The sequence below is a fragment of the Mustela erminea genome, chromosome 15 (assembly GCF_009829155.1).
Source record: "Mustela erminea isolate mMusErm1 chromosome 15, mMusErm1.Pri, whole genome shotgun sequence".
In the NCBI taxonomy this organism is placed as follows: Eukaryota; Metazoa; Chordata; class Mammalia; order Carnivora; family Mustelidae; genus Mustela; species Mustela erminea.
Window position 1 is genome coordinate 18,159,439 of NC_045628.1, and position 27,410 is coordinate 18,186,848.

At 38.1% G+C, this 27,410-nt stretch overlaps 1 protein-coding gene across 5 annotated transcripts in view; it reads right to left on the reverse strand.

The window, feature by feature from the left end:
* Positions 1 to 27,410, reverse strand: part of GPC5 (glypican 5) — a 1,399,440-nt gene that overhangs the window by 1,068,340 nt on the left and 303,690 nt on the right. For all 5 annotated transcript variants that reach the window (XM_032314680.1, XM_032314683.1, XM_032314682.1 and 2 more), the window contains exon 4: positions 22,737 to 22,870. In XM_032314680.1, coding sequence (XP_032170571.1) covers positions 22,737 to 22,870 — 134 coding nt within the window. The remainder of the gene's footprint in view (positions 1 to 22,736; positions 22,871 to 27,410) is intronic.

Below are 27,410 nucleotides of genomic sequence, written 5' to 3' on the forward strand. Positions count from 1 at the left end.
AGAGAGGGTAGGGGTGCATGGACACAGAGGAGAGGCCATGTGAGGACATACTGGGGCGAAGGCAGCCATCTGCAAACCCAAGAGAGAAACCTCAGCAGAAACCAAACCTGCCAACATCTTGATCTTGGGCTTCCAGCTTCCAAACTCTGAGAAAATTGATGTCTGTTGTTTAAGCCACCTGGTCTGTGGTATTTTGTTATGGCAGCCCTAGCAAACTATACAATAATGAAAGCATTTGGAGTAGAGTACTGGCCTTCAGATTTGCAGTACGATCCATCCTAAAGAGAGAGTGAGAAACTAAGAGTCTCAAAGACAAACATTACGGCAGTTGTGTGTGTGTGTGTGTGTGTGTGTGTGTGTGTGTGTCTGTCTGTCTATGCGTCTGTCCGTCTGTCTGAATATGTAAGACACTTGAAAATACTTGTGTATGAAAGGGAAGGACAAAGCAAGGGTTTGCGAAAGCTCATTAACTTGTTCCTAAATATCCCAGTTCTCCATGTTGCAGGCAGAAATCCACTCTGAAGCCAGCTTTAGGACGTGACTTGCTCTGGGTTCTAAATATATGCAGACTGATATATGTTCCCTTCAAGCTAAAGCTTTAAGAACCAATGTGGATTTGCCAGCTTCTGTTTCTCTCTCCCCTGATGCCTGGCAATGTGTCACACGGAGGCTGCCTAGTCACTCTGAGGCTTAAATCCAGGGCCTCTTAAGCAGTGCCCCACTGCTGGTCAAAATGTGAACAGACTAAAATGTGAAGGAAAACGCTTTTATTTATTTTTATTTTTTATTTTTTTAATTAAATTTATTTATTTTTAGCATAACAGTATTCATTATTTTTGCACCACACCCAGTGCTCCATGCAATCCGTGCCCTCTCTAGTACCCTCTCTGAGGTTTGAACCCCTCAGATTGTTTTTCAGAGTCCATAGTCTCTCATGGCTCACCTCCCCTTCCAATTTCCCGCAACTCCCTTCTCCTCCCTATGTCCTCCATGCTATTTGTTATGCTCCACAAATAAGTGAAACCATATGATAATTGGCTCTCTCTGCTTGACTGATTTCACTCAGCATAATCTCTTCCAGTCCCGTCCATGTTGCTACAGAAGTTGGGTATTCATCCTTTCTGATGGAGGCATAATACTGCATAGTGTATATGGACCACATCTTCCTTATCCATTCGTCCGTCCGCTGAAGGGCATCTTGGTTCTTTCCATAGGAAAACGCTTTTAAACCAACGTTAGGTTGGGGTTGTTTGCTACCCTATCATAATTTAGTTTTTCTTAATTGATAGAAAGATAGAAAAAGAAAACTAAAAATCAATATATCACACATTCTGAGGAGAGAGGAAGAATTGCTGAAAAGAGTGATTCGCTTTGGAGCAAGTTCTCTAAGACTAAACCGGACTGAAGACAGTTTGTGAAAGTCAAGATAAAGTTTTAGTTTGGGAAGACAGAAATATGAGGGGAGATCCTGCTTCAGAACTTTATATTCTGTGTTTGGAGGTTTTCAGGTCACAGGAATTAAGAGTAGTTTTAGTTGCAAGAAGTGGTTGCTCCGGAGGGCCAAGCGATCAACACTGGATATAGAAAAATTGAATTGGGAAAAGAAGGGGATAAAGAAAACGAGTAGCTATCATGAGGTAAAAAAAGATTTATCTCCTGCCATAGAGCCAATTAATGCTGGTCCTATTACAAGAATCCATACTTCAGTCCCCAGGCCAGTGCTTGGACTACTACGCACCATCATGCTTCCTTTCCAAGTTTTGCATGAAGAGTCTCAATGAATAAAATATAGTACTCTTTGGATGATTCAAAATTTAACTTGCTGGAAGGGTGACTGTATCCATGCAATTATTTTTCTACAGTTATGAGAGCCTTGCCTGTTAAAACTAGGAGCATAATGAATGCAGGGAGATGCAAAGTTCCAGCTAATTATCCTTGAGGGGCTATGTTACATATGGCGAGTTGTTCACCTTAGTCCTCAGACATCTTTGTCTTCATAGTAACAGAAAATATTTTTTAAATATCTAAAATATATATTTTTTAAAAAACAGAGAAACATTCTTTGTCAGAATACTTACTCAAAGCCTATAGGTTCAGGCCAGGCACAAATTAATACTTTCTCATTGGGGCCTGCAAAAGTTGAACAAATGACATCCCTGTTGCCTTTTGCCCTCCTGTCTTCCTTCCACTGCGTGTCCCCTGCTGTAACCAGAACTGGCTTTAGAAATTAGCCTAACAGGGGCACCTGGGTGGCTCAGTGGGCTCTGCCTTCGGCTCAGGTCATGATCCCAGGGTTCTGGGATGGAGCCCCACATCAGGCTCTCTGCTCGGTGGGAGCCTGCTTCCCTTCCTCTCTCTCTCTCTCTGCGTGCCTCTCTGCCTACTTGTGATCTCTATCAAATAAGTTTTTTTTTAAAGTCTTAAAAAATTAAAAAAAAAGAAAAAAGAAATCAGCCTAACACTTCACCATTTTAAAACCCTGGTGATTCAGATAAAATTTTTTACCATGGCACACAATCTCTCCACTCTCCACCCCTTAGCATCCTTAAAGTCCCCTACCCTCCGCTCACGCATGCCAGCCAAAACCGCACCCTTAGCAGATGTCTCCATATTTACAGGATAAGATTCTGAGTTTAGCACACGCAGTTTCCTCTAACCCTAGATGGCCTTCCCCCCTCCCCCGTCACTCTCCCAGGCTTCTGCCCGTCCTTCAAGGTCCAGCTTAAAGCTCACCTGCCCTCTGCGTCCTTGTCGGACCTGCGTGTGCAGTTTTATTTACCCATCCTTGTTTCTTACACAGCCCTTGCCCTCTGTGTTGCAGTCCTGGCTCTCTGATCCTGTAATCCTTGTGTCTGCAAGTCTGTCTCCCTGGTGAGAGCAGCCGTTCAATAAAGGCAGGAGCCATGTCTTCTTCATGTCCCCAGGCTGTGGGTCACAGTTTGGTACCCAACAGGCTCTCAACAAATTCTCCCTGAGTTAGTCTCAGCTGTGGTCTTAGTTTTTAATCGCACCAGAATTAGAAGTTTTTTAAGTTATGCATTTTTTAAATGACAACGATAATTTAAAGTCCTTAAAGGATACAGTTAACTTGGGAAACTTGGAATTAGAGGACTCATTCCTAGACTGCAGAAAGTAGACCTTCCTCATGTGTTGTGTTAGAAAATGAAGAACTCAAAAGAGCAGGACCACATGCTATGTGGGTCTGAACAGGCTCCTGTCGGAGTCCATGTACATGCGCTACTGAAATTAACGTGTGGGGACACAATACTATTTAGTCACAGTGTGCTGTAAGAAGGCTATCATAATTAATACCTCACAGATAGACTATGTTTCAAAAACAGAAAGAGCCTGAGACCATCTGTTCCAGTGGCGCTCTGTTCTAAATACATGTTATCATCGCCAAGGAAAGATTTAAACTGTACATCTAGAATTCTCCCTCATTCAGATGGACTGGCCTGGAGTGGCACCCAGGCATCTGGGTGCTTCTGAAAGCTTCCCGTGAGATCCACATGTGTGGCCAGGGCCGAGCACCCGTGATTTAGTCCAATTCTTTTATTTTGAAGCTAAGAAAAAAGCAAAAGTCAGAGAAGGTAATAAAAACATGTGAAAAGCAAGAAGTTATTTACTCGGGAATTTATTTGTAGCAGACCTCGACACCTTTGTTTCACTAATTAACTAACTAAATAATTCATTAATAAACGTGCCATCCTGTAGCCATGTCAGGCTGATATTGAATATCTGAGAAGCCAAAGCTGAACGAATCTTTATATCGAAGAATATTTCCTTCTGTTTTAAAAATCTTACAGAAATTATCACCCTGTTCACGGAACACAATTAGTAGATTGTTAGACCAGAAAACAGAGAGAGATCACTTCTTTCTGCTGAAATCCACACTTCGAAGGCACTATGTTTAAACAGAATTTATCTGTGCATTTCTACCAGTCTGAAAGGTCTGGTGCAGGATGCAGGGAGTAAGGCAAATTCTTCTCCTTGGCTAATGAGCAGTTTTGTCCACTGTGCCAGCACCATAAAGAGGAAAAAGCCTGGAGCACAATTGATCATTCATAGCTTGCAGCCTTGTTTGCCCTGAGCTTACTAAAGGCAAGGGAGAAACATGGACCAGCATAGTGACTGCTTCATTTCTTCCCATGCCCTTGAGGCCAGCAGTGCCGGAAAGGGCTCCTGAGGCATCACATGGTTTAAAAATATATATGTGTGTGTGTGTGTGTGTGTGTGTGTGTGTAAAGAAATGCAACTCACCCCAAAGTGTCATTTATAGTTTGGTTGATACAGGAAGGTCTCGTTACAACTATCAATTCAAGCAATGCTTCTGATCGGCTGGACCATTATAATTGACTTTAGTCTTTTTTAATGATAAAAGTAACATAGCTTTTCATAAACAGTGCAATAAATAAAAGGCACACGAAGAACAAGTTAGTATCTGTGCCTCCACAGTGTGTCTATCCCTCCCTCCTGAGGTGTAACCCGCGTTAGCAGCCTGGTACACTTTCTTCAGTTCTCTATGTGCATGCTAACAAGTAACCAAAAGCAGACCTAAGGATAGAAAGAGGTAAAAAAGACAAAGTAACAGTTCGGTTTGACAAAACTGGGACCAAGTTAATGTACATATAAACCCAATTGGCTTTTCTCACTTGACAATATATCATGAACCCATTTCAGATGAATAAGTCTTGGTCTTACTTTTTTTGGATATAGCTGTATAATATTCCATAATTTGAATATAGCAACTCTACCGTAATCTATCAAAAGATTCCACTAAGCTAATCTACATTTTAATTAATAAGGCTGATATGATCCTCCTAAGTCTGGCTTAAAGAGTGGCAACCGCTTAAAGAGTTTCAAATGTTGCCAATCTCCTAGGGAGCTGTTTTCACTTAAGCATATGGCCCTGATTTTACATTTGATTCCGCATTTCATTTCATTAGAAGTTGCTGAACACAGAGCTGTATTCAAAAGGCACGCCTCTAGATTTTATATCTTTATCTAGCAGGACTTTCTTTCAATTTTAAAACATTCATAAACTGTCACTTCCTCTCCTCTTGTTCCCATTGAACACAAAGTAAATGAGATTTCTAATTTTGACCAAAACTAGTTAGCTGGAAAAGTATTGGAGAAGAATCTTATTTTCAAATAGAACTTTTCTCTGCAGAAAGTTTCAGACTGCTCGTTCCTTTATTTAATCACACATATTGATTTTTTTTACCCCCTAAAGTCAGTCCACAAATAATACAGAACCCAAATTAAAAGCAGTGCCTCCCACACTGTTTGAAAATATCTGTCGAACAAAGGTCAAATGTGCAGTTTGCTAGTTAATGGCCTGAGGCAAAGTTAAGGTTAATGTGGCACTAATGAGCAGGCTCAACCCTGTAGAGATGTCTGACCACAGTTGTCAAACAGCAGACATTTAAAATGTCAGTCTCCTGTTCAGCAGAGGAAATCTATAATTACACGTTTCCAGATAAGAACTATTTTCTCTTGCATTTCTGAATCGGTGTTTAGTAAGTTTATTTTATTCCCAACGAAGTCTTTCTATTTGGCAAAATAGTTTTATAATCTTCAAAACAGAAAAATATTTAGATTGCTGTTCTACAGCAACAACGGTCCATGCTGTAAATGCTTGAAAGTAATTAAATTTATACAGTCAGATTGGCTAGAGGGAGAACTGAAATCTAGTTTTCTGGCCCCTTTCCATAGACTTTGCAACACAGGAGAGAGATGGGTAGAAGGGGTGAATATGACACAGAGAATGCAATGCAATGTGTGACACCATTTATCACAAATGGAAATTTGTAACAAATTTAAAATTATAATATAAAAATGTAACAAATGTGTTATAAGCACACTGCACTTGTATTTGCTCAAAAAGAAAAAAAAACTATTTTTCCTAAAAGAGGAACTCATACAGTGTACTCTCTGAACCCCATTCGAACCCACTGGTCGTTATGCAAGCTGTAGCCGAAAGATCCATACCATTCTCAAAGAGAAGGATTTTTTTTTTTTTCCAGACTAAAGGATTCCAGGGTTGGTTTTTTTTTTTTTCTCCTCATAGGAAGTCTTCTTATTCACGTGACGTGATTTCCCTTCCTTAGATGATTTACTGTGCTTTCTCAACAAAGCAGAAGGGGTTTGGATGGGCAGTAAATTGGGGAACACCAAGGGAAGGAATGGGAAGAAGAAATGCAAAGGAGTCCTGGAGGTAAGTCAACAGGATTTATCTGCTGATATCTGTAAGGCGTTATCTTAGATACTAAGATACTAAGATACTCTTTACAGCGGATTCTTTTTGACGTGGGCTCTATGTTTAGCGCTCTGTGCTGGCGATTTTACACCAGTTCTGAGTGGGACATTCACAGTCATCGATACAATTAATAGAGACACCTCTATTCCTCACTTTTCTGTAACTCTCCGAACCCAACACATTGCCATTTAATGTCTCAGTAAAAAGCACCCTTTCTGAAAGCATCCTCCTTTAAAGAGTGATTTAAACCTGATGTCAAAACTAGGTCTTCAAAACTCTCATCTCCTTTTCCCATATTGTAAAAAGGTACTCAAAAAGCACTGACTGTTCTCTATTAAAAAGGACTTCAAACAAAGATCTTAACTCATTTATAAAAATAAACACAAGACCACATGTTCAATACTTAAACAAATTTGAGCACCCAACCCAAAAGAGGTGAGACATAATTTCTCCTACCTCACAATTTTTGTTCATTTTAATAAAAATATGCAATTATTTGTTCAGTTCTACTGGTTTCAGGAAGCATACTATTGCTTTTTCAACAGGAAAAAAAAATCTAGGACATGATTGGGTCAAAACAAATAAGAAGATTAAACCAAAAGATATTTGCAAATCTCACAATTCTAGTATACTTCTTTAATACTAAGAATCACTATTGAGTACGTATATCTTGAGTTTCAGCATTTCAGGTCAAATCTTGAATGTTACTCTCTTTTGCAATAAAATTTTTTCTATGCTTAATAACATTTTAACTACAAGCTCCATGACTTAGAGGATATGAGAACATATTCTGTACAATATTTTCCTCTCTCAGCATGAACAGAAAACTAATAAAAAAACCTTTCCCTTTAATAGTCTGCCAACAAATGGGCTTCTTCCTCATTCCTTCTTGTGTTTTTATATATATATATATTTTTTTTTTTTCTTTTTGTGATTTCAATCCTCCATTCATGGTCACTGTTATCTACCAATCTATCTGACTGATGACACTCTATGTCTGGTATAAATTTTTCTTGCTTGCATCCCCTGTTACTGTATGCATCCAGTGCAGATACTGGTGTTCCTGAGCTCTGAAATAAATATGGGCTTCAAGGTCAGAAAACCTGTAATTAAAAGGGTTCAGAGAAAATGAATTACTTCCATCTGCAATTTTATTCCCGTTATTCTGGTAATTCGCGTTTTAGAAAGAAATTGCTCTTGAATGTTACATGTAACCCAGGTGTTAGTTTGGGTACCACAGGATATTACTGATCAAAGCTGAGTAATGTAAAATTACCTTTGCTCAAGTATGACACTTAAAATGTTGTCCATGTGATGGGAATTATAATGATCCTGCCTTTCATCACGATCGTTCATACATCTGTTTATTTACACAAGGCTTAGCTTACATTGGAAAAAGGAGAAAAAATCAAATACAATGAATATAAATCCTTTGAGTTTACTCAATCTGTGGGACCCCCAAAGTCTCAGTGTGCATGTCTAACAGGATTCCTGCAGAAGGGAGTGAAACCAACACAGCCAAAGGGGCACCTTAAACCTGCTCATCTTCAAAGTCATCAAACAGAACGAAGCATATTTTTGAGAAGAAACGTTGATCTGAAAGTCTATAATATGGGCCTAAAGAAAGAAGAATCCTCCTGAAACTACCTTTGAACTTTCCTTCAGTTGCACTTCCAAGTAAAAGTTCCCACACACAATTCCGGAGATCATGATGTGCCCTGGAAACGGTTGATATACATTTGCGTCTGAGAGCGAAGATGGAAAGTGAAAACAAAAACAAAACAAAATGAAGGAAAAAACAGTGGTGCCATCAAATGATATAATCTACTTTAATTTTTTTTTTTAAGATTTTATTTATTTCACAGACAGAGATCACAAGTAGGCAGAGAGGCAGGCAGAGAGAGAGAGAGAGAGAGAAGCAGGCTTCCTGCGGAGCAGAAAGCCCGATGCGGGGCTCGATCCCAGGACCCTGAGATCATGACCCGAGCCGAAGGCAGCAGCCAAACCACTGAGCCACCCAGGCGCCCCATATATAATCTAATTTAAAAAGGCATTTCTCGGGACGCCTGGGTGGCTCAGTTGGTTGGACGACTGCCTTCGGCTCAGGTCATGATCCCGGAGTCCCGGGATCGAGTCCCACATCAGGCTCCCAGCTCCATGGGGAGTCTGCTTCGCTCTCTGACCTTCTCCTCGCTCATGCTCTCTCTCACTGTCTCTCTCTCAAATAAATAAATAAAATCTTAAAAAAAGAAAATTAACAATTAAAAAAAAATAAAATAAAAAAATAAAAAGGCATTTCTCTCATTTTGAGGACAATTGTGGAGGAATTGGCAGCTCTGTCATTTTCCTTAAACATACAATAGTATAAAAAATAAAAATATCCTATTTCCTGCTTTCCCATAGTATTATAGGCATCATTTAGACCCTTCCAAAGCCATTAACAGATTTAAATTGATGGAAATGCTTTTAGCTATGCAAAACCAAGTGGAAGAAAGTGCTTAGTACTCTTGCTATAGACTGAGCACCTATAGTGCTTCTACACACAATTAATTGTGGTACTTTAGTTAAAGAAACAAGCCTCACTCATCATCCTGATTCAGGCCCCATAGATTCTGCTAAAAATTCTTAAGTAGTTTTTATGCATTCCTACAAAAATCGTCAATTTCAGTATGACATGACTTTAAATCTTCCTTACCTCTCCAAAAATTGAGTGGAAAAAAAAAAATGAGAAAATGAAATTTGTTTTCAACTTCGTATGTTTACTGACTTTCTAAATGAAAAAGGATAATGGATTCTCTTTTTGTAAGGAGGAAAAAAAGAAAGAAAACATATTCTCAAGTATATTAGACAGGAAGAATCTCACTCCAGTTTGATTTTTTTTTTTTTTCGGTTGGGGGATATCTTGAACCATATAAATTGGATAACCCTACAGTCACAATTATAAACACTACTGAAAAGCTTCTAGCTCATTTGGCCAATCTGCTACTGGGAAATGGGTTTTTGGAGAATCCGTTTGAAAAAATTGTAGAATTTAAAGGTCATTCTTTCCATGGCTGAGAAAAAATATGTATATTTTTCATTCTTTTTGCAGTGAGAAATTTGAGGAGGGCTTATTTCTACTCACACTATCTTCAAGGCCAGAGCATATTACATATTACAGATGTTGCAAATTAACTGGAGGACCAAAGGACTGTGAACCAACAATGTAACTTTAAAGATTTATGAACAAATCTCAGCCTCCCTCATTAGAACACTACCTTTATCTGAGCAAACAACTAAGAGTTCGAATTGTAGCCAGGGATAACTATACAAATCTGCTTTCTATGATTTTCAATAACTGCTATCATCAGAAAAAAAAAACAAAAAGAGTACCTGTTAGATACCAAACGTGTTCACACAGCCACGTCTAAAACCAGTCACAATTGCAATTTCTCATCCATCCCTTTTGGTACAAATACTGCTCAGTGTAAGTTTAATCATTCATTGGTTGAATTTAGTTTCAGATAATGTCATGAAATGGTCACTAATTTTTCCATGAACATCTAGAAAGTAAGAGCAAACCTCATTTTCAAAGGCTTTATTTTTAATATTAGTTTTAGCTGGAGCAAACTGCTTTTCACTACAACAGAATTTTGCATGTATTTATTTATGAACTTTCTTTTTCGGGGAAGTTTTTATCAGATTCTCTGTGGGATACATGACCTGCAAAGGTTAAGCACCACTAGCCTAAACTTTTGCCATATGTTTATTCTGCCTTCTGGCCTTCCTTCTTCCTGTGTGCCTGGTTTTTGACCCCCTGGGGTCCTGCTTTTCATTATTCATTCAGGTCTTGATGCTGGCCTGCCTGGGAGCTCCTGTTCCCTCAGCCCTGCTCTGGCCTGGCCTTTTGCCCCCTACCCAAAGCCTTGCCTTGGCCTGTCCTGCCCTGGGTGCCCTTGCTCCCACCACTCACCAAGCGCTGTTTTAAATTAACCAGAAATGTTCTCATTGAAGATAACATGACTTTTATTTTAGTAAATTAAACTTACAGGTAATAAATAATAATGGCACCTCAAAGAAGCACTAACTTCCTTTTAGAAAATAGATTGGAAATTGCTTTCTCCAGTCCTATAAGTAATATTAAATTTTTCTCTGTGTTGACTTTTTCCTGACCTATGGATATTTTCATCCACCGAGTCTGTATACACACAATTCATCATTAAGCTCAGTAAGTCAATATTGATTTAACCATATAAACACATACACCCAAATACACACATCAAGAATTTTAAACATTAACTAATTTTGGTTTCACTAATAAAACATTGTGCTAAATAAAGTTTGACTATGTAGATAGAAATTCATGTATTGTAAGCCAACTGATCCTATGTAATATGAAACTATTCCAGCTATCTGGGCAATAATCCTAAATAATATTAAGTGTCCTTCATCCAGATTATGTTTTGAAAGTTTTTCCTATGCTTAATTAATTATTTCAGTCACTCTGCTGTGTTCTTTTCCAATGAACAGGGTAAAAATTAATTTGCTTTCATGGACAGACACATCCTGAAACAGAACATGGCCTGCCTGACTCAGTCCTCTCTTTGAGTTAAGTAGTTTCAAATGTCCTTTTTAGCTCCCATTCTCAATAAATAAAATTGTTAATGTTCAGGTTATAAAATTCCTACTCAAATCAAGATTTAATAAACACATGAGAATTACATGGAGCTGCCTGATGATATGATACTCCTTTAAGTTCTGAAGGGGTGATTTCAAAAAACAAAAATTCATAAAAATTATATTTTGACTCAAACATTAAAAATCCAGTGTTTCCAAAAATGCTCTTTTCCCCATTTTCACATCAAAATCCTCTTCTAGGTCAAAAATATTTTAATTTTACTAACCATCTAGGACAGTCTCTATTACCCCAATGCACAGCCATGCATACAGCCAATCCCCTTAATTGGCGCATTCTTAAATGCAGGGTTTGGCTAATTGGAATGCTTGCTGGAGAACAGATGGGGCACTGGTGTTGAGACTCTGTCTTAATTTATTGTCCTGGGGTTTTCCTAATTACCCGCTTAATTGGCACAGCCACACCACTTTGAAATAATAATGTACCGCTAATTATCACCGATTTAAGCTTGCTAATAGCTTATTCTTACCAGCTAACTTCAAGAAATCAAGCAGAGAGCAGGAACCGCCACAGGGAAATCACTCTGCCTACGCTGGTTTAGACAGACACAGGAGTGCAGAGTCCACTAGAGCTGTGCCTCTTTGGTTTCTGCCCCAAAAGAAGACACAGTGATGCTTTTCTGGATGCTTAAAGAAACGGTCGCTCTTCCTTGATTTTTTTCAACTTTTGGAGACCTCTGTGACTGGTATGTACCCATAACTCAGAGTCTCAAATGAGCTCATTACTGGCATTCTACATAAATAGAAAAAAAAAGGGGCGGGGTTTGAACAAGTACCGTCATGTCTCCAAAATATCATCAAAAGAATCCAGTGCTATTGTTTCGTTTCTCTCCTTCCACACCAAAACACTGACATACTCTAGACTTCAACTCTCAGATCCCAGGACAGATTCGGATGTCCTTCTTCAAGTGTTAGAAATAGAGCAAGGAAAAGACAAGGTATTAAACAGAAGGGTTCTCTTTAGAAATAAATACAAAGAAAGAAGGGGAATAAAGAAAACAAAGGGGCTGGGAACTGGGGAATTTATAGAGAAATATCTGTATTTAGGATAAGATACTACTCTTCTGCCTTAGTTTATACTTATTCTGCATCAATTTCAGGCACTTTTTCAGACATCTCCTGGTCAGACTCCCTAAAAGCTGCTCCTGGGACAGGAATTTGGATGCAGATGATTGATGGAGGCAATGCTGTTGGGAGAGAGGCAGTGAGGGAAGTAGGATGGAGTGGGCAGGAAAAAGGTACGTCGGGATGTGGTCTCAGGCACAGCCAGACTGCACACATGGACCACATCACACATCTGGATGCATCACACTGAGTCAGGGAGAGCCTTTGATCCCTGGTGTCCGTTGGGCACTGCTTATGAGCCTCTGCCAAGGGATCGAAGCAGTGGGAAGTTAACCCCCTCTTCCAGGGGGATGAGATGGCATGTAGTCCTCCACATGGAAGAGAACTGACCCGTGTAACCCATAGGATACTGCAAGACAGTGGGGACATCAAGGTTAGACCATGAAAACACTTCAGCTTCTGCCTTTCTCTCTTGGATTATTTGCCCTGAGGAAAGCCAGATACAGAGTTGTGAGAAAACTCAAGGAGAAGTCATCATGATGAAAATGTGAGGTCTCTTGCCAACAGCCCTATGAGTGCGCCATCTTGGAAGATAGTATCCCGTCCTGCTCGAGCCTTCAGAGCCCTGCAGCCTCACCTGACCTTGACAGCCATCACCCTAAGAGACCACAGCCGGAAAGAAACCCTGAGCCAAAACCCTACAGCCAAGCAGCTCCCAAATTTCCAGCCCACAGAAAATTGTGTAATAAATGGTTGTTGTTGCTTTAAGCTACTACGTTTGGGAACAACTTGTTAAGTACCAATAGATAATGAATATAGATAGCTCCAATTTGTTGAGTGCGACTCCCCAGAGAGGAGGGCGGCCATGCATTATCAGCAACCAGGAGAGAGCAGCCAGGAGGCAGATAAGATGGCCAGGTAAAGGGATGTGAGTAGGACACAAGCAGCTCCAACCACTGTAGTCATCTCTCCTACTAAATGTTTCCATTAAGCCTCCCATACAACTGACTGAGTCATGTCATGAAGTTAATTATGGACAGTTATATATATATTTTTATATGGTAGCTGGCAACTACCTAGCATTCTGGACCTGGCAACAATATTCTTCAAAAATGATGATGTGTTCAAATAAAAACTGAGAAAATTCATTAACAGTAATAAGCAATGAAAAATATACTAAGGCTAAATAAAGCAAAATGATTCTAGATGGGCACACAGAACTAAAAGAAAAGCACATGAAAGAATAAAACATGAGTTATTATAAGTAAATATTAACTATTTAAAAACAATAACTAATATCTCAGAAATTGTTAAAATGTTGTTAGAAGCAACATCTTGGTTAGGAATAGGGTAACAGAAGATAGGAAAAGGGTAACGGACTAAAACTTTTAAAGTTCTTATATTGTTCAATGAAGTGGTAAAAGTTCTAATTTAAAGTAGATAGTAAAAATTAAAAAGGCACATTATGATTTCTATGGTAACCATTAGCATAATAAAGAAATACAAATATAAAAGCCCTGAAGGGGCACCTGGTGGTTCAGTTGGTGAAGCATCTATCTGACTTCAGCTGGGCACGATTCCAGAGTCCTGAGCAGTGGGAGTCATCTTGTCCCTCTGCCCCTCCCCCAACTTGTGTGTCCACACACATACTCCCTCTCACTCTCAAATAAATAAATAAATCTTAAAAAAAAAAAAGCCATGAAGATTTTTTTAAAAAAATTAAATACCTATTAAAGTCAAATGAAGGCAAGAAAAGAGAAATAAAGAATAAAGAAAGATTAAAGAACATGGGGCACCCGGGGGCTCAGTTGGTTAAGCACCTGACTCTTGATTTCTGCTGAGGTCATGATCTCAGGGTGGTGAGATCAAGCCCCAGGTCAAGCTTCCCACTCAGCAAGGAGTCTGCTTGAGATTTTGTCCATCTCCCGCTGCCCCTCCCCCTGCTTCCACACAGTACTCTCTTTTCTCTAAGTAAATAAATCTTTAAAAAAAAAAAAAAAAAGAATGAAGAACATGGGGTAAAGAGAAAATAAAGAACAAGATGATAGCTTTAAACTACTTCAGGATATCATATATCACTGGCTCAGTCAGTAGAACGTGGGGCTCTTGACCTTCGGGTTTAAGTCTGAGCCCCACGTTGGGTGTAGAGATTACTTAAAGAAATACAATCTTTATTTTTTTTTAAAAAAAGGACACCGTATATCACTGTAAAAAACTGACTCGGGCACCTGTGTGGCTCAGTCAGTTGAGCATCTGACTCTTGATTTCAATTCAGGTCATGATCTCTTGGGTCATGGGACTGAGCCCCTTGTCAGACTCCATGCTCAGTGGGGAGTCTGCTAGAGACGCTCTCCCCAAATCACATGTGCAAGTGTGAGCTGTCTCTATCTAAAATAAATGAATATTTTTAAAAATTGGCTAAACATCCCAACTGAAAAACAAAAATATAATTAATCACCACTTAATAAATAGTGTTGGATAACTTTCTAAAAAAAGTTAATTGGTCAAATTATTTATAATTCAAAATAGAGTAACACAACCTCAAAAGAACTGCTTGAATAATAGAAAACTTTATAAATTAAACTGTGATAAAACTGGAAAATGATTTTTTTAGGTCAAGGTGCCAGAAATTTAACATAATTTTAAACAGCAAATTTGTATATTTAAACAACAAATTTTGGGGCACCTGGCTGGCTCAGTCAGAAAGGCATGTGACTCTTGATCTTGGTGTTGTGAGTTTGAGCCCCACATTGGGTGTAGAGATTACTAAAATAAAAAAGATAAACTTTAAATAACTTTCTTTTTATTAGATATACCACTAAAGAAACTATGTCTAGAGATTTAGTTATTTTTAAAAGGAGAGAGAGAGATAGTGCATGAGTGGGAGAGACAGAGGGAGAGGGAGAATCCCAAGCAGACACCCCACTGAGCATGGATCCTAACACAGACCTTGATCTCACAACCCTGAGCTCATGACCTGAGCCAAACTCAAGAATCAGAGCCTTAATCAACTGTGCCACCCAGGTGCCTTATAAACTCTGCCAGTATAATATTAAAAGACTACGAACTATTTATATGCAAAAATGTATTTTAAATTGTTAAACATAGAACAGTGTTTATCTCCATTTATACCGGCAAAATAAATGATGCATTTTACAATTTCTATTTTAGCTACTAGAACAATTATATTTATAGAAATTGGTGTGTTTTTTGTTGTTGTTGATCCAAAGCTTTCTTTTAATACTTTTAAATTCCTTTAATTCTGTAAATAGTTCTTCTATCTATCTATAGATATTCTCACGGAAATTGTCCAAGGTAAATAAAGAAACTCAAAAAGCCTGCCATGATACAAAACTAATTTATAAAAACTAACTCAGAAGATGTTAAATTTTTTAACTTTACTTATTTATGAATTGTACAAAATAGTGATCAATGATTTTATCAATGATTTTTCCTTATCTGTTTTATTTTTTATAATAAACTTTCATTTTGTTCTAATTAATGAGTTATAGCAGGAAGTCCCCAGTCAAAACTCTTCAGCAAATTACATTTTATCTCTATCTGGATAATCTTTATATCCACTACACATCATAATAAAAAATTATGCATATGAAATGGCAAAAAAAAAAGGTTATTTAAAAATTATCATTAGTTCTCATGAAAATTTTGACTAAAGGAGTTTTAACTATGTTTTTATTAGGAAAATAGGATTTTTTAAAAAGATTTTTTATTTACTTATTTAACAGACAGAGATCAAAAGTAGGCAGAGAGGCAGGAAGAGAGAGAGGAGGAAGCAGGCTCCCCACTGAGCAGAGAGCCCAATGCGGGGCTCGATCCCAGGACCCTGGGATCATGACCTGAGCCAAAGGCAAAGGTTTTAACCCACTGAGCTACCCAGGGGCCCCAGGAAAATAGGTTTAGGTTTAAAAAAAAAGAAAAGAAAAGAAAACTTTCACTTAGAGTTTAAAATAACAAATAACAGTGTATACATGTGTTTTTTTATATGCAGACACAGACAAACATACCCATATTTTCAGAGATACAGAGACCTAAGCATACTCCTCAACCCCTGGCAAACTATCATAACTTATTACTTGAATTAGTTTTCATACTCTTCTTACATATTTAATATAAGTACTTTGCCATATCCTTTCATTAAAAAATACATATTGATTTTATGTATTTGTTTTTAATTTATAAAATGGTATTGTACTATTTTCATTCTGTTTAACACCTTTTTTTCTTTAATCATGATATTTTTTGATGCAGGAAAATATATTCTTTCCTTCTGACTCTTAATGCTCCAAAGTAATACATTTTATTTTTACATTTTTCCTTGCATGGACATATAACTCGCCTCTAACTCTCAGCCACCAGAGATACTCAAGAATTCTCCTTGTGAATATGAGCAAGAGTTTCTGGGGATATATCCTAAGAAAGTAGACAAGTGCATAAACTATAAGAATTTTACAAGGCACAGCAAGCCTCTTGCTAGAATGGCTCTACCAGTGAACCACATGATTGTACACATAGAAAATCCAATCCTATCAACAGACCAACCATTAGAACGCAGTTCAGAAAACTAGTCAGGAATAGTATTATAAAAAGATCTTTGACTCAATCTGTCTATTCAATGCTCACTCCTTTTGCTTGGCTGATCTGTGCACACAGAGGAAGGCTTAGAGAATGTTTGGATTATCATAACCTGAGTCAGAGGGTGAATCCAATTATATCCTCCTTTGTATGTGGTATCTGCTAGAGCAAATCAAAACATGTACTGCCACCTGCTATCTAGCTAGCAATTTGGCAAATGCTTTTATCTCTTTACCAATTAGTAAGGATAATTAGGAATATTTCACTTTCAGCTGGTAAGAATGTCTTCACTGTTAGACCTCAGGGCAATTGTCTCACTCCATGACAGACAGGAACCTTGCTCATTTTGACACCCTACAGGACATCATGCTGAAAATAAAATATTGATCACATCACCCTAGTTGCCTTAGTAGACATGTGCATGCCTCTGGTGGGGAAAAATATTGACATTTCAAGGCCGTGACAATTCAGCAGGGTTCCTACATGTCCAGGGGTCTAGATCTTATTGGGATATTCTAATGTAAAAGACCAATTTCTGCCTCTATGATGACTTAGCACTCAGGAAGAGGCACAACGCTTTTTGGGTCCCTTGGCAAATTAGAGAAAACTTGACACACACTTGAGTGTATTGTTTCAACCCATTTATAAAGTAGCCCCAAGGAGCTTTTGCATGAGAAAGAAAAGTCTGTAGGTTGGCATTTTGCAAACTGTTCTGACATTCAGTCCAGAGGACGCAGCCTATCCACTCAAGCGTGCCTGAAGTACCAGTGGCAAATGAAGATGCTCCTTAGAGATTCTGGAAAGTCCCATTAGGAAAGGAGCAAGATGGTAGAGGAGTAGGAGACCTAAATATCACCAGGTCCCAGGAGTTCAGCTAGATCGTTATCAAACCATTCTGAACACCTACAAACTCAACAAGAGACTGAAGAGGAGAAAAGCAGCAATTCTAGGAACAGAAATCGACCACTTTCTGGAAGGTAGGGTATGCAGAGAAGTGAATCTGAGGAAACATGGGAAGATAGACCGCAGGGGAAGGGCCAGCTCCTGGCAAGTGAGAGAGCAGCAGAGCACAAAATCAGAGCTTTTAGAAGTCTGCTCCACTGAGGGACATCGTTCCAGAGGCTCAGGAGCGGTGGAGCCCTAATGGGGAGAGTGTGGTCTCAGGCACTGTGGGGTCACAAAAATACCAGGGATGTCTCAGTGTGGCAGAGACTCCAGGTATCAGAGCGGGGAAGCTGGCTGCCAAGACAGCTCTCAGCTTGGGGTTACCTTAAACTGTGATACGAGGCATAGTCAGGCCACTGCTCTTTGAGCAGAGACCCCACAAGTAGCAGATCCAGAGAGACCTCCTCCTTCCTCTTCCAGGAGGGGCAGTGCAGGAGCACACTGCAGGAATCTGGTGGGTTTGGAGACTCCAAACAGGGCATGCACTGGAGACAGGAATGCTCAGTCACAGGCCAGGTGAGCACAGACTGCAGCCAGAAACCAGGGAGACAGGAGGGATTAACTGCTTTGCTCTGAGGGCGCAATGAGGAGTGGGGCTCCTCGGCCAGAGATTGGGAGGCGGCCATTTTCATGAGCTCCAGAGCGAGGGAAAAGCAACACATAGAATGCATGGCTTTTTTCCCATGATCCTTTAGTCTTCCAAAGTTAAATTTTCAAAATTTCATTTTTTTCTTATTCTATTTTTTAACTTTTCCTCTTTCCTATTTTAATGTTTTATAACTATTTTATCTTATCAATAGCTTTTTAAAAAATCTTTTAAAATTTTCATTGTTACAGTCATATTTTATCCCTTCATTGTATTTAACCTTATTTTTGTTTACATATAGGTTTCTTTTTACTTTAAAATTTGGGGATACAGTTTCTTCTATCAGATCAAAATATACCCTAAAATTAGTGCATGGCTTTGTTCTAGTCTCCAGACTGATCATATTCTACCGCCCCCTTTTTTCTTTTTTTAACAAACATATTATCAATTCCCTTTTTAGAATTTTTTTTTAATTTTCATCTTTACAGTTACATTCCATTCCTTCATGATGTTTCCCTTATTTTGTGTGTGTGTATATGTGTGTGTATACACTTATATGTGTGTGTGTGTGTGTATATACACACACACACCTATATATGAGTTTTTCTTTCTTTAAAATGTTGGAAGGTAGTTTCTTCTAACAGACCAGAATACACTCAGTATCAAGTGGGTGATTCTGTTCTATTCACCAGTCTAATACATATATTTTTTTTCTTATTTTTTACTTTTTTAAATTTCTTTTTCCCTCTTTCTTCTCCCCATGGTTTTGGGTCTCTTCTAATTTGGTTAGCGTACATTAGTCTGGGGTCTTTGCCAAGCTTTTTGTATTTTATTCTCTCATTAATATATTCTTATCCAGATAAAATGACAGGCAGAAAAACTTATGATTAAAAAAAGAAGAAGAAGAACAAGAGTCACTACGAATGGCTAGGTATTTCATACAGACATTGGTAATATGTCAGAACTAGAGTTCAGAATGATGATTATCAAAGTGTTAGCTGAGCTCGAAAAAGGCATGGGAGATATTAGAGAATCCCTTTGTGGAAAAATAAAAGCCCTTTCTGGAGAAATAAAAGAATTAAAATCTAACCAAGTTGAAATCAAAAAATCTATTAATGAGGTGCAATCAAAAATGGAGGCTCTTACTGCTATGATGAATGAGGCAGAAGAGAAAAGTACTGATATAGAAGACCAAATGACAGAAAACAAAGAAGCTGAGCAAAATAGAGACAAACAACTACTGGACCACAAGGGGAGAAATCAAGAGATAAGTGATACCATAAGATGAAACAGTAATAGAATAATTGGGATCTCAGAAGAAAAAGAAAGAGAGGGGCAGAAGGTATATTGGAGAAAATTATAGCAGATAATTTTTCTAATTTGGCCAAGGGAACAAGCATCAAAATCCAGAAGGCACAAAATCAATAAAAATAGGTTTCACACTCCATCATCAAATACTAAAACTTACAAGTTTCTCTTACAAAGAGAAAAATCCTAAAAACAGCTAGGGACAAGAAGTCTGTAACATACAATGGTAGAAATATTAGATTGGCAGCAACCTATCCACAGAGACCTGGCAGGCCAGAAAGGACTGGCATGATATATTAAGAGCACTAAACAAGAAAAATATGCAGTCAAGAATGCTATATCCAGCTAGGCTGTCATTGAAAATAGAAGGAGAGAGAAAAAGCTTCCAGGAAAAGCAAAAACTAGAAGAACTTGCAAACACCAAACCAGCCCTACAGGTAATATTGAAAGGGGTCCTCTAAGCAAAGAGAGAGCCTAAAAGTAACAGACCAGAAAGGAATAGAGAATATATAGTAACAGCCATCTTACAAGCAGTGCAATGGCACTAATTCATATCTTTCAATAGTTACCCTGAATGTAAATGGACTAAATGCCCCAGTCAAAAGACACAGGTATCAAAATGGATAAGAAAAAGAAGACCAACTGATATGTTGTCTACAAGAAACTCATTTTAGACCTGACGACACTTCCAGATTCAAAGGAGGGGGTGGACTCTTAATCTCACAAAACAAACTGAGGGTTGCTGGAGGTTCGTGGGGGAGGAATAGGGTGGTTGGGTTATGGACATTAGGGTAGGTATGGGCTATGGTGAGTGTTGTGAAATGTGTAAGCCTAAAGATTCACATACCTCTACCCCTGGGGCAAATAATACATTATATGTTAATAAGATAAATAAATAAATAATAAAATAGAAAAAAGCTATGGGTTAAGATTAAAAAAAAAAGGCAAGAAAGGAAAAGAAAAGAAAAGAAAAGAAAGCCCCATTCAAAGAATAATAGTATAGACATCAAAGATTTTGGACTAAAGGCATTCTTGCTTTTGCGAAACACTGTTTTTATTTGGTTGGTCGGTTGGTTTCCAACTCAAATCCGATAAAAACTATACACTTGACCATGAGTTAGCAAGTGACACAGGAACCTGAGATACCGATGATCTAACTGCTCTCTGATCTGCCACGCTATGAGATTAGGCCTGTATACAAGCAATATATCATCATGTGGAAGTGACCTATTGAAAATCAGACTCAAGTGGGTGGAAAAAGCACAAGATGCACAGAAAGTAGCTCAAACTCACTCAGCCCCTACTCTGCTACGTTTCCCCAGCTCTTTATTTTGAAATGTATAACCTCATGGGGAATTATGAGTGATGAAGAATAAATAAAATTCAGGAGTATCTCATGGATAGGTCTGCACAATATGTAAGTATTAAGCAGAAGTATACTGCCATTGCAATTAAGTTTCATATAAGAGTGACAATAAAAAAAAGTGTAGAAATAAATAACATAAGTGGGCTCATGTGTAATACCTCTGGTTGTTCACTTTGTATGGTGTGAGACAGTTCTATGATGTACCTACTCTGGTTCATGGGACATGGCTAATGGTGGCTGGCTGGTTAGGGACAGAAATAACAGGAGTTTGCAAGATTGGTGACAACAAGGTCTATTCAGTGTCTGGATAGATACTTACAAAACTAGCTATTTATATGAGCCCCTCATTATTCCTTGGACATTTCACTTGTGTTCGGTTTTGTTTTGTCTTTCCAAACACTGAGTTGTTCTGGTGGCGAAACAGACATGACCTTTAAGGACTTAAGAGCTTCCTAGCTTCCTTCCCAATCTATAAGAACCACTCTACACTATACCTAGCCACTATACGTGAGATACCAAACTACACAATAATTTCTCAAATCCGAGAAAAGACTACTGATCACTATAGATGTTTAGAGGGAAAAAGGACAGCTACTTTGCATGCAAACAAAGTGCTAATTCTTTTGAGCTGCAGCAAATAGCCAGCAATAGCCCAGATCTTTATTCCAAAGTAGAGTCCATCTGAAAAGAGAATGAAGCAATTGGGAGCACTGTCCCAAAAGGAAAGACAGATTCTGCATTATTGAGAGTAAAGCTACGTAACATACTGAGTTTGCCATAAGGTATTATTAGAAATAACTATTTGAATTAATAAATTAATATAGAATTCTGGATTTCAATTCAATTCAAAAATACTCACTGAGAATCTAGTATTTGCCAAGACATACTCCGGTCAACAGAATGCAAAAAGAAATAAATTAATAGTTTCCTTTAGCTCTAAGAGTTTTTCAGCTTGACTGCCAATGATCAAGCAAGGAGATATTAGTGAAGGCTTTAATTTAACATGTGAAACGACGATGGGAATAGCAGTAGAAATGTGAGTTACAGGGGCGCCTGTGTGGCTTAGCCGTTAAGCCTCTGCCTTCAGCTCAGGTCATGACCCCAGGGTTCCGGGATGGGGTCCCACATTGGGCCCTCTGCTTGGGGTAATCCTGCTTCTCCCTCTCCCGTTCCCCCTGTTTGTGTTCCCTCTCTTGCTGTGTCTCTATCAAATAAATAAATAAAATCTTAAAAAAAAAAAAAGAAATGTGAGTTATAGAAGCAAGCCACTCAATGCTTATCATTTTGAATCAACAGCCATTTTCAGCATTCCAGATAAAAGGTTTAGAAACTTCTTCTTATCCAACTATTTTCTAACAGATGCTTAGCATGCAGTAACACTGATTTATCATATATGTGAAAGCTCTGTGTTCACCGTCCAATACGGTAGCTATATGTAAAATTAAGACTAAAATTAATTAAAATTTAAAAATTTAATCCTCAGTCACACTAGCTGTGTTTTAAACTTTTTTTTAAATTATGGTAAGATCTACCCTCTTAAAATTTGAAGGGTACAATACAGTATTGTTGGTCACAGGGAGAAGGAAAGATATTAATTCATGGGCTTAAAGTTTCCATTAAGCGAGATGAGTAAGTCCTAGAGATCTGCTGTCTGACACTGAACACTAGCCATATTTTAAGTGCGTAACAAGCACATGTGCCTATTGCTTGCCATATTATATTATAGCAAGTGTCCCTTATTAGAAAGTTTTATTGGTCTCAAGTTGAACTTATATTCCTAATTAATTGAATAGGAGCAACTGCTGAATTTTAAAATAATTAATGGTGATCTTTTTTCTTCAATAGTGTATTTTGTTCTACTTCATTGAATGCATTCTATTCTGTTGAAAATTAATGGCTTACTTTCTCTTCTCTTTCTGGTTGTAAAACAAATGTCTTACTTTCTTCTGTTGGCAAGTGTCTCTTCATCGTTTCTGGGAGAGATCTTCATCCCGTGGTTCTCTTTGCTTCCTTCAAAAGAACAACGGGGGCTTTGTGTAGGTGCTCTGATTGGACGGCCACAAATCTTATTGACCTTTCAAAGAGAAAATATGAAAAGATAGTCAGAAACCAGCCTCCATCCTACCTGAGAATGTAATGTTTGCTAGAGTCCAAAACAATGGCATGTTCTTACTTATCCCTCAGAAGTAACCTTTAAGACATAAAGAAGGTTTTAAAAAAAAAGATATAAAATGTTTGACAATTTTCTAGAGGGGGAATTAAATTATCTGTATAAAGTGGCAGCCATGATAAATCGATGCCTTGCATACTGATATACTTTGCATGAATACATGTATAAAATACATGAAGAAAGTATACACACAGAATGAGTCAGAGAACTACATTAATAAACTTGCTTGTAAGGGGGGTGGGGTTATGGACATTGGGGAGGGTATGTGCTATGGTGAGTGCTGTGAAGTGTGTAAACCTGGCGATTCACAGACCTCTACCCCTGGGGATAAAAATATATTATATGTTTATAAAAAATTGAAAATTTTTAATAAATAAATAAATAAATAAATAAATAAAATAAATAAACTTGCTTGTTTGCATAAATAAGACTACTTAACCAAAGTATATACTATTTATGTTTTATATTCAATTTATAATTGTGCTGATATTCTAAATGAAATAATTTGCTATTGAACACGCAGTCTGTTTCTAAATTAATTCTAAGAGTGGTTTTCTTAAGGTCCTTTCCTAGAATTAATAATGAATATGTTTGTGTAAATATCTCATTTTGTAATAATTCTATATCGTCTTCCTGTATTATGAGTATTAATATAGTTGTTTTTTAATAATTATCCAAGTAAAAAATTCATTAAAAAACTTATCCAGCAATGTATAACTTATATAATTATCATTGAAAAATAGCAAGGAATTGGACATATTACCACATAAAGCGTTAAAGAGACTCAGGTGATAGCTTATACACTTTAAGAGGTAGAGTAGTATAATTGCAAATATATAAAAACATTGTCTAGGAATCTGGAGACTTTGATTCTTGTCCTGATTTTTTTCCATCTTAAGCACGGAGATCTTGATGACAGTAGCAGAACTTCTCTGAATTTGCCTCTCTTAGATGTAAGACAAAGACATTAGAGTAAATTATCCCAAAGTTCCCTTAAAGTTATCAATTTCTTTGATTTTTCCATGCAATGAACATTAAAGGAATTATGCACTAATTTGTTTATTTAACCCATATTTATTTTGCTTCTAATATTTGCAAAGAACACGTATTAAAGTTTAGAAAAGATAAAAGATGAGAAACTTTCTAATAAGGGACACTTGCTATAATATAATATGGCAAGCAATAGGCACATGTGCTCTCCTTAAAGGGCTGACAATTCAGGAAGAAGGAAAAAAATTCTTCCCAGGCATCAAACTGTGAGATGTGTGTGTGAAAAGAGAGGGACCACCACAGTGTTACAGACACCGGAAGAAGGGTGAGGGGTGACACCAGGGAAGGCCTCCACGGAAAAGATCACTCCACTGGGAGGAAACTTGGGCCTGAATGTGTTGAGGTTGATTTCAAATCAACCAAATTATAAATATACAAATATTTACTGCACCCCATTCTTTCCAATGCTAAAGATGTAAACATAAATAAGGTGTGGCCCTTACACACAGTTATGATAAAAGTCAGACATGTAAAATGGTAACCATAATAGAACAAGACACCAGCAACCACTAGAAGCAATACTGAAACACGGAGAAATTGGACAGCTTCGCTCTGCTTGGGGTATTCAAGGAAAAGCTTCAGGAGGTCATGTCTAAAGAACAACGTAAAGCATAAATTAAGAGTCTGTCAGGTGAACAAGGCAGGGAAAAATTTTAGGACAGTAGAAAAGCAAAGAGATATACAACTTCGCATGTTGTCATAGAACAAAATGTACATAAAGAAAGAAAGTGGTAGAACAAGAGGTGAGATGTAAAAATGCCATGATTTGACCTGAGAAAGAAGCCAAAGATCTTGCTCCAGGAAATGGAGAACAGGAAAAGCTTCCAAGCAGGAAAATGGTAGCTTAAGATTTCCACAAGAGAGGGGCCACTGGGTGGCTCAGTGGGTTAAAGCCTCTGCCTTCGACTCAGGTCATGATCCCAGGGTCCTGGGATCGAGCCCTGCATCCGGCTCTCTGCTCAGTGGGAGCCTGCTTCCTCCTCTCTCTCTCTTTCTCTCTCTCTCTCTGCCTGCCTCTCTGCCTACTTGTGATCTCTCTCTGTCAAATCAATAAATAAAATCTTAAAAAAAAAAAAAAAGAGAGAGATTTCCACAAGAGAAAAATCACCATGACAGCAGTGTGGAGAGAGAGAGAACAAAGAAAGTCCTTTAGCAGAACAGTGAAGAAAAGTTAGAGCCCAACGTCACAGCAAAGGTGGCAAAAGAAGAATGCAGGTCTAAGAAGTACGCTTGGAGAGCGAGCCAGTAGCATGGAGACTCACTAGATGTATCATGGTGTTACAATAAAAAAACAATGATGAAAGCAAGAGGAAAAAACCTCAAGGAGATAGAAGCAAGAAAACATGAAGCTGACCCAGAAAAGGGGGAAGAAAAGGTAGTTTGACTTGCAAGACAGGATTATAGAGGATAATTATATTTGAAGGGTAGGCTAGAGAAAGATCTTGGAGCATTTTCAATGCCAAGCTCTGTTTTATTTATTAGACAAAAGCCTCTGATGACTTTTGAATGGAAAAGTAAAATACTAGAGCTGATATTTACTCAATGAATCTGGTGGCACTACCTGATTTGGGCTGGGAGGTAGACCTGGTTAAGGCAGGTGAATTGTTAAGGGACTCCTGCAGTGGTCCTGAGGGGTGGGGAAACGATTCTGAATGTTAAGGATGACAGCATTCATGAAGAAAAGATTCATGAATTACAGACACAAGAGAAGTGCAATCAACAAGGCTACATGCAAAACACTGACACCAAAGGGTGTGGGAGATGTGAAGCAACAAGAAATATCATTCAAAGCTCGTGGGAACAAAGAATTGTACAGAAAGTTCGGAAGGCAGTTTGGTGGTTTCTCATAAAACCAAAATCATACAAAGGAATTGAAAACTTATGTCCACATAAAAACCTCTGCATGGATGTTCCCAGCAGTTTTATTCAGAATTGCCAAAACTTGGTAGCAACCAAGATGTCCTTCAGGAGGTGAATGGGTAAAACTATGGTCCATCCAGACAGTGCAGTATTATTCAACAATTAAAAGAAATAAGGGGTGCCTGGGTGGCTCAGTCAATTAAGCGTCTGACTCAGTTTTGGCTTAAGTCATGATCTCAGGGTTGAGGGATGGAGCCCCACATCAGGCACTGTGCTCAGTCGGGGGTCTGCTTGCAATTCTCTCTCCCTCCTCCTCTGCCCATCCCCCTTTCTGAAATAAATAAATCTTAAAAAAAAAAAAAAGAAAAAGAAAAAGAAATGAGCTATGATGCCACGCAAAGACATGGAGGGAACTTGAATGCATTTTACTAAGTAAAAGAAGCCAATCTGAAAAGGCTACAAGTGTATGATTCCAACTATATGACATTCTAAAAAGGGCAAAACTGTGGATGTAGGAAAATGATTAGTGGTTGTCAGTCAGAGGAAATATAGGGATAGGAGGCAAAGTACAGAGGGATGTTTGGGGCAGTGGAAATACTGTGTATGATACTATAATGGTCGATATGTGTCGTTATAAATTCATCCAAACCTCTGGAATATACAAAATCAAGAGTGAATTCTGATGTAAGCTATAGACCTGGCTGGTAGTGATGTGATAGCTGAGGTTCGCCAATTCCAACAAATGTCTGACTCTGATAGGGGAGGCTGAGAATGGGGTAGGCCGTGCAGGAGCCAGGGCAGGGGATAGATGCGGAATCTTGCCTTCTGCTCAGTTTAGATGTGAGCCTGAAACGGCTCTAAAAACTGAAATCTATTAAAAAAAATCAACAGGGCTTGGCAAATGACTAGAAGTGAGAAGTTAAAGAAGTGTAAGGCCAAGGTGTTAAAAGGCTCAAAACGAATTTCCAAGAAGCTGAAAAAAATAGTGATAGTGGAGTGTAAGTAATTATTAGCACAAAGTGCTAAAATATCTTTTAATGGAAAAAAGTATCTGTTGTCAATGACTCCTAGTAGTAACAAAAAACAAGGGAAGATGATATAAGTTGGTGGCAAAAATACCAACTAAGTTTTTTTGTGATACTGCAGGATATTTTAAATAAAGGAGCACAGTAAGAAACTGTTATCATAGCCATCAAGCTCTAGACAAGTCATGAAAGCTCTAGGAACCTCGGTTTTCTTGTCCTTGAAACTTGAGAAAATCAAAACCACTTTGTAGTACTATTTCACTCTGCCTCTCCCATGTTGGACTTAAGACCATATCTGCCCTTGAATATATTTCCTAGACAGTCAGATGGAAAGCTGAAAACACCAGCCTCACAAGAGCCTTATTCCTATTACCATCTTTGTAATTCTGTGTTTTACATATACGGAAGAATATGTATAAGCCGTAGACTTACAAGTCATCTTTGATGGTATCCAAAGGTACAGGCATATATAGCAAATTCCAACAAATAGAAATAAATTTCAAAGCCCT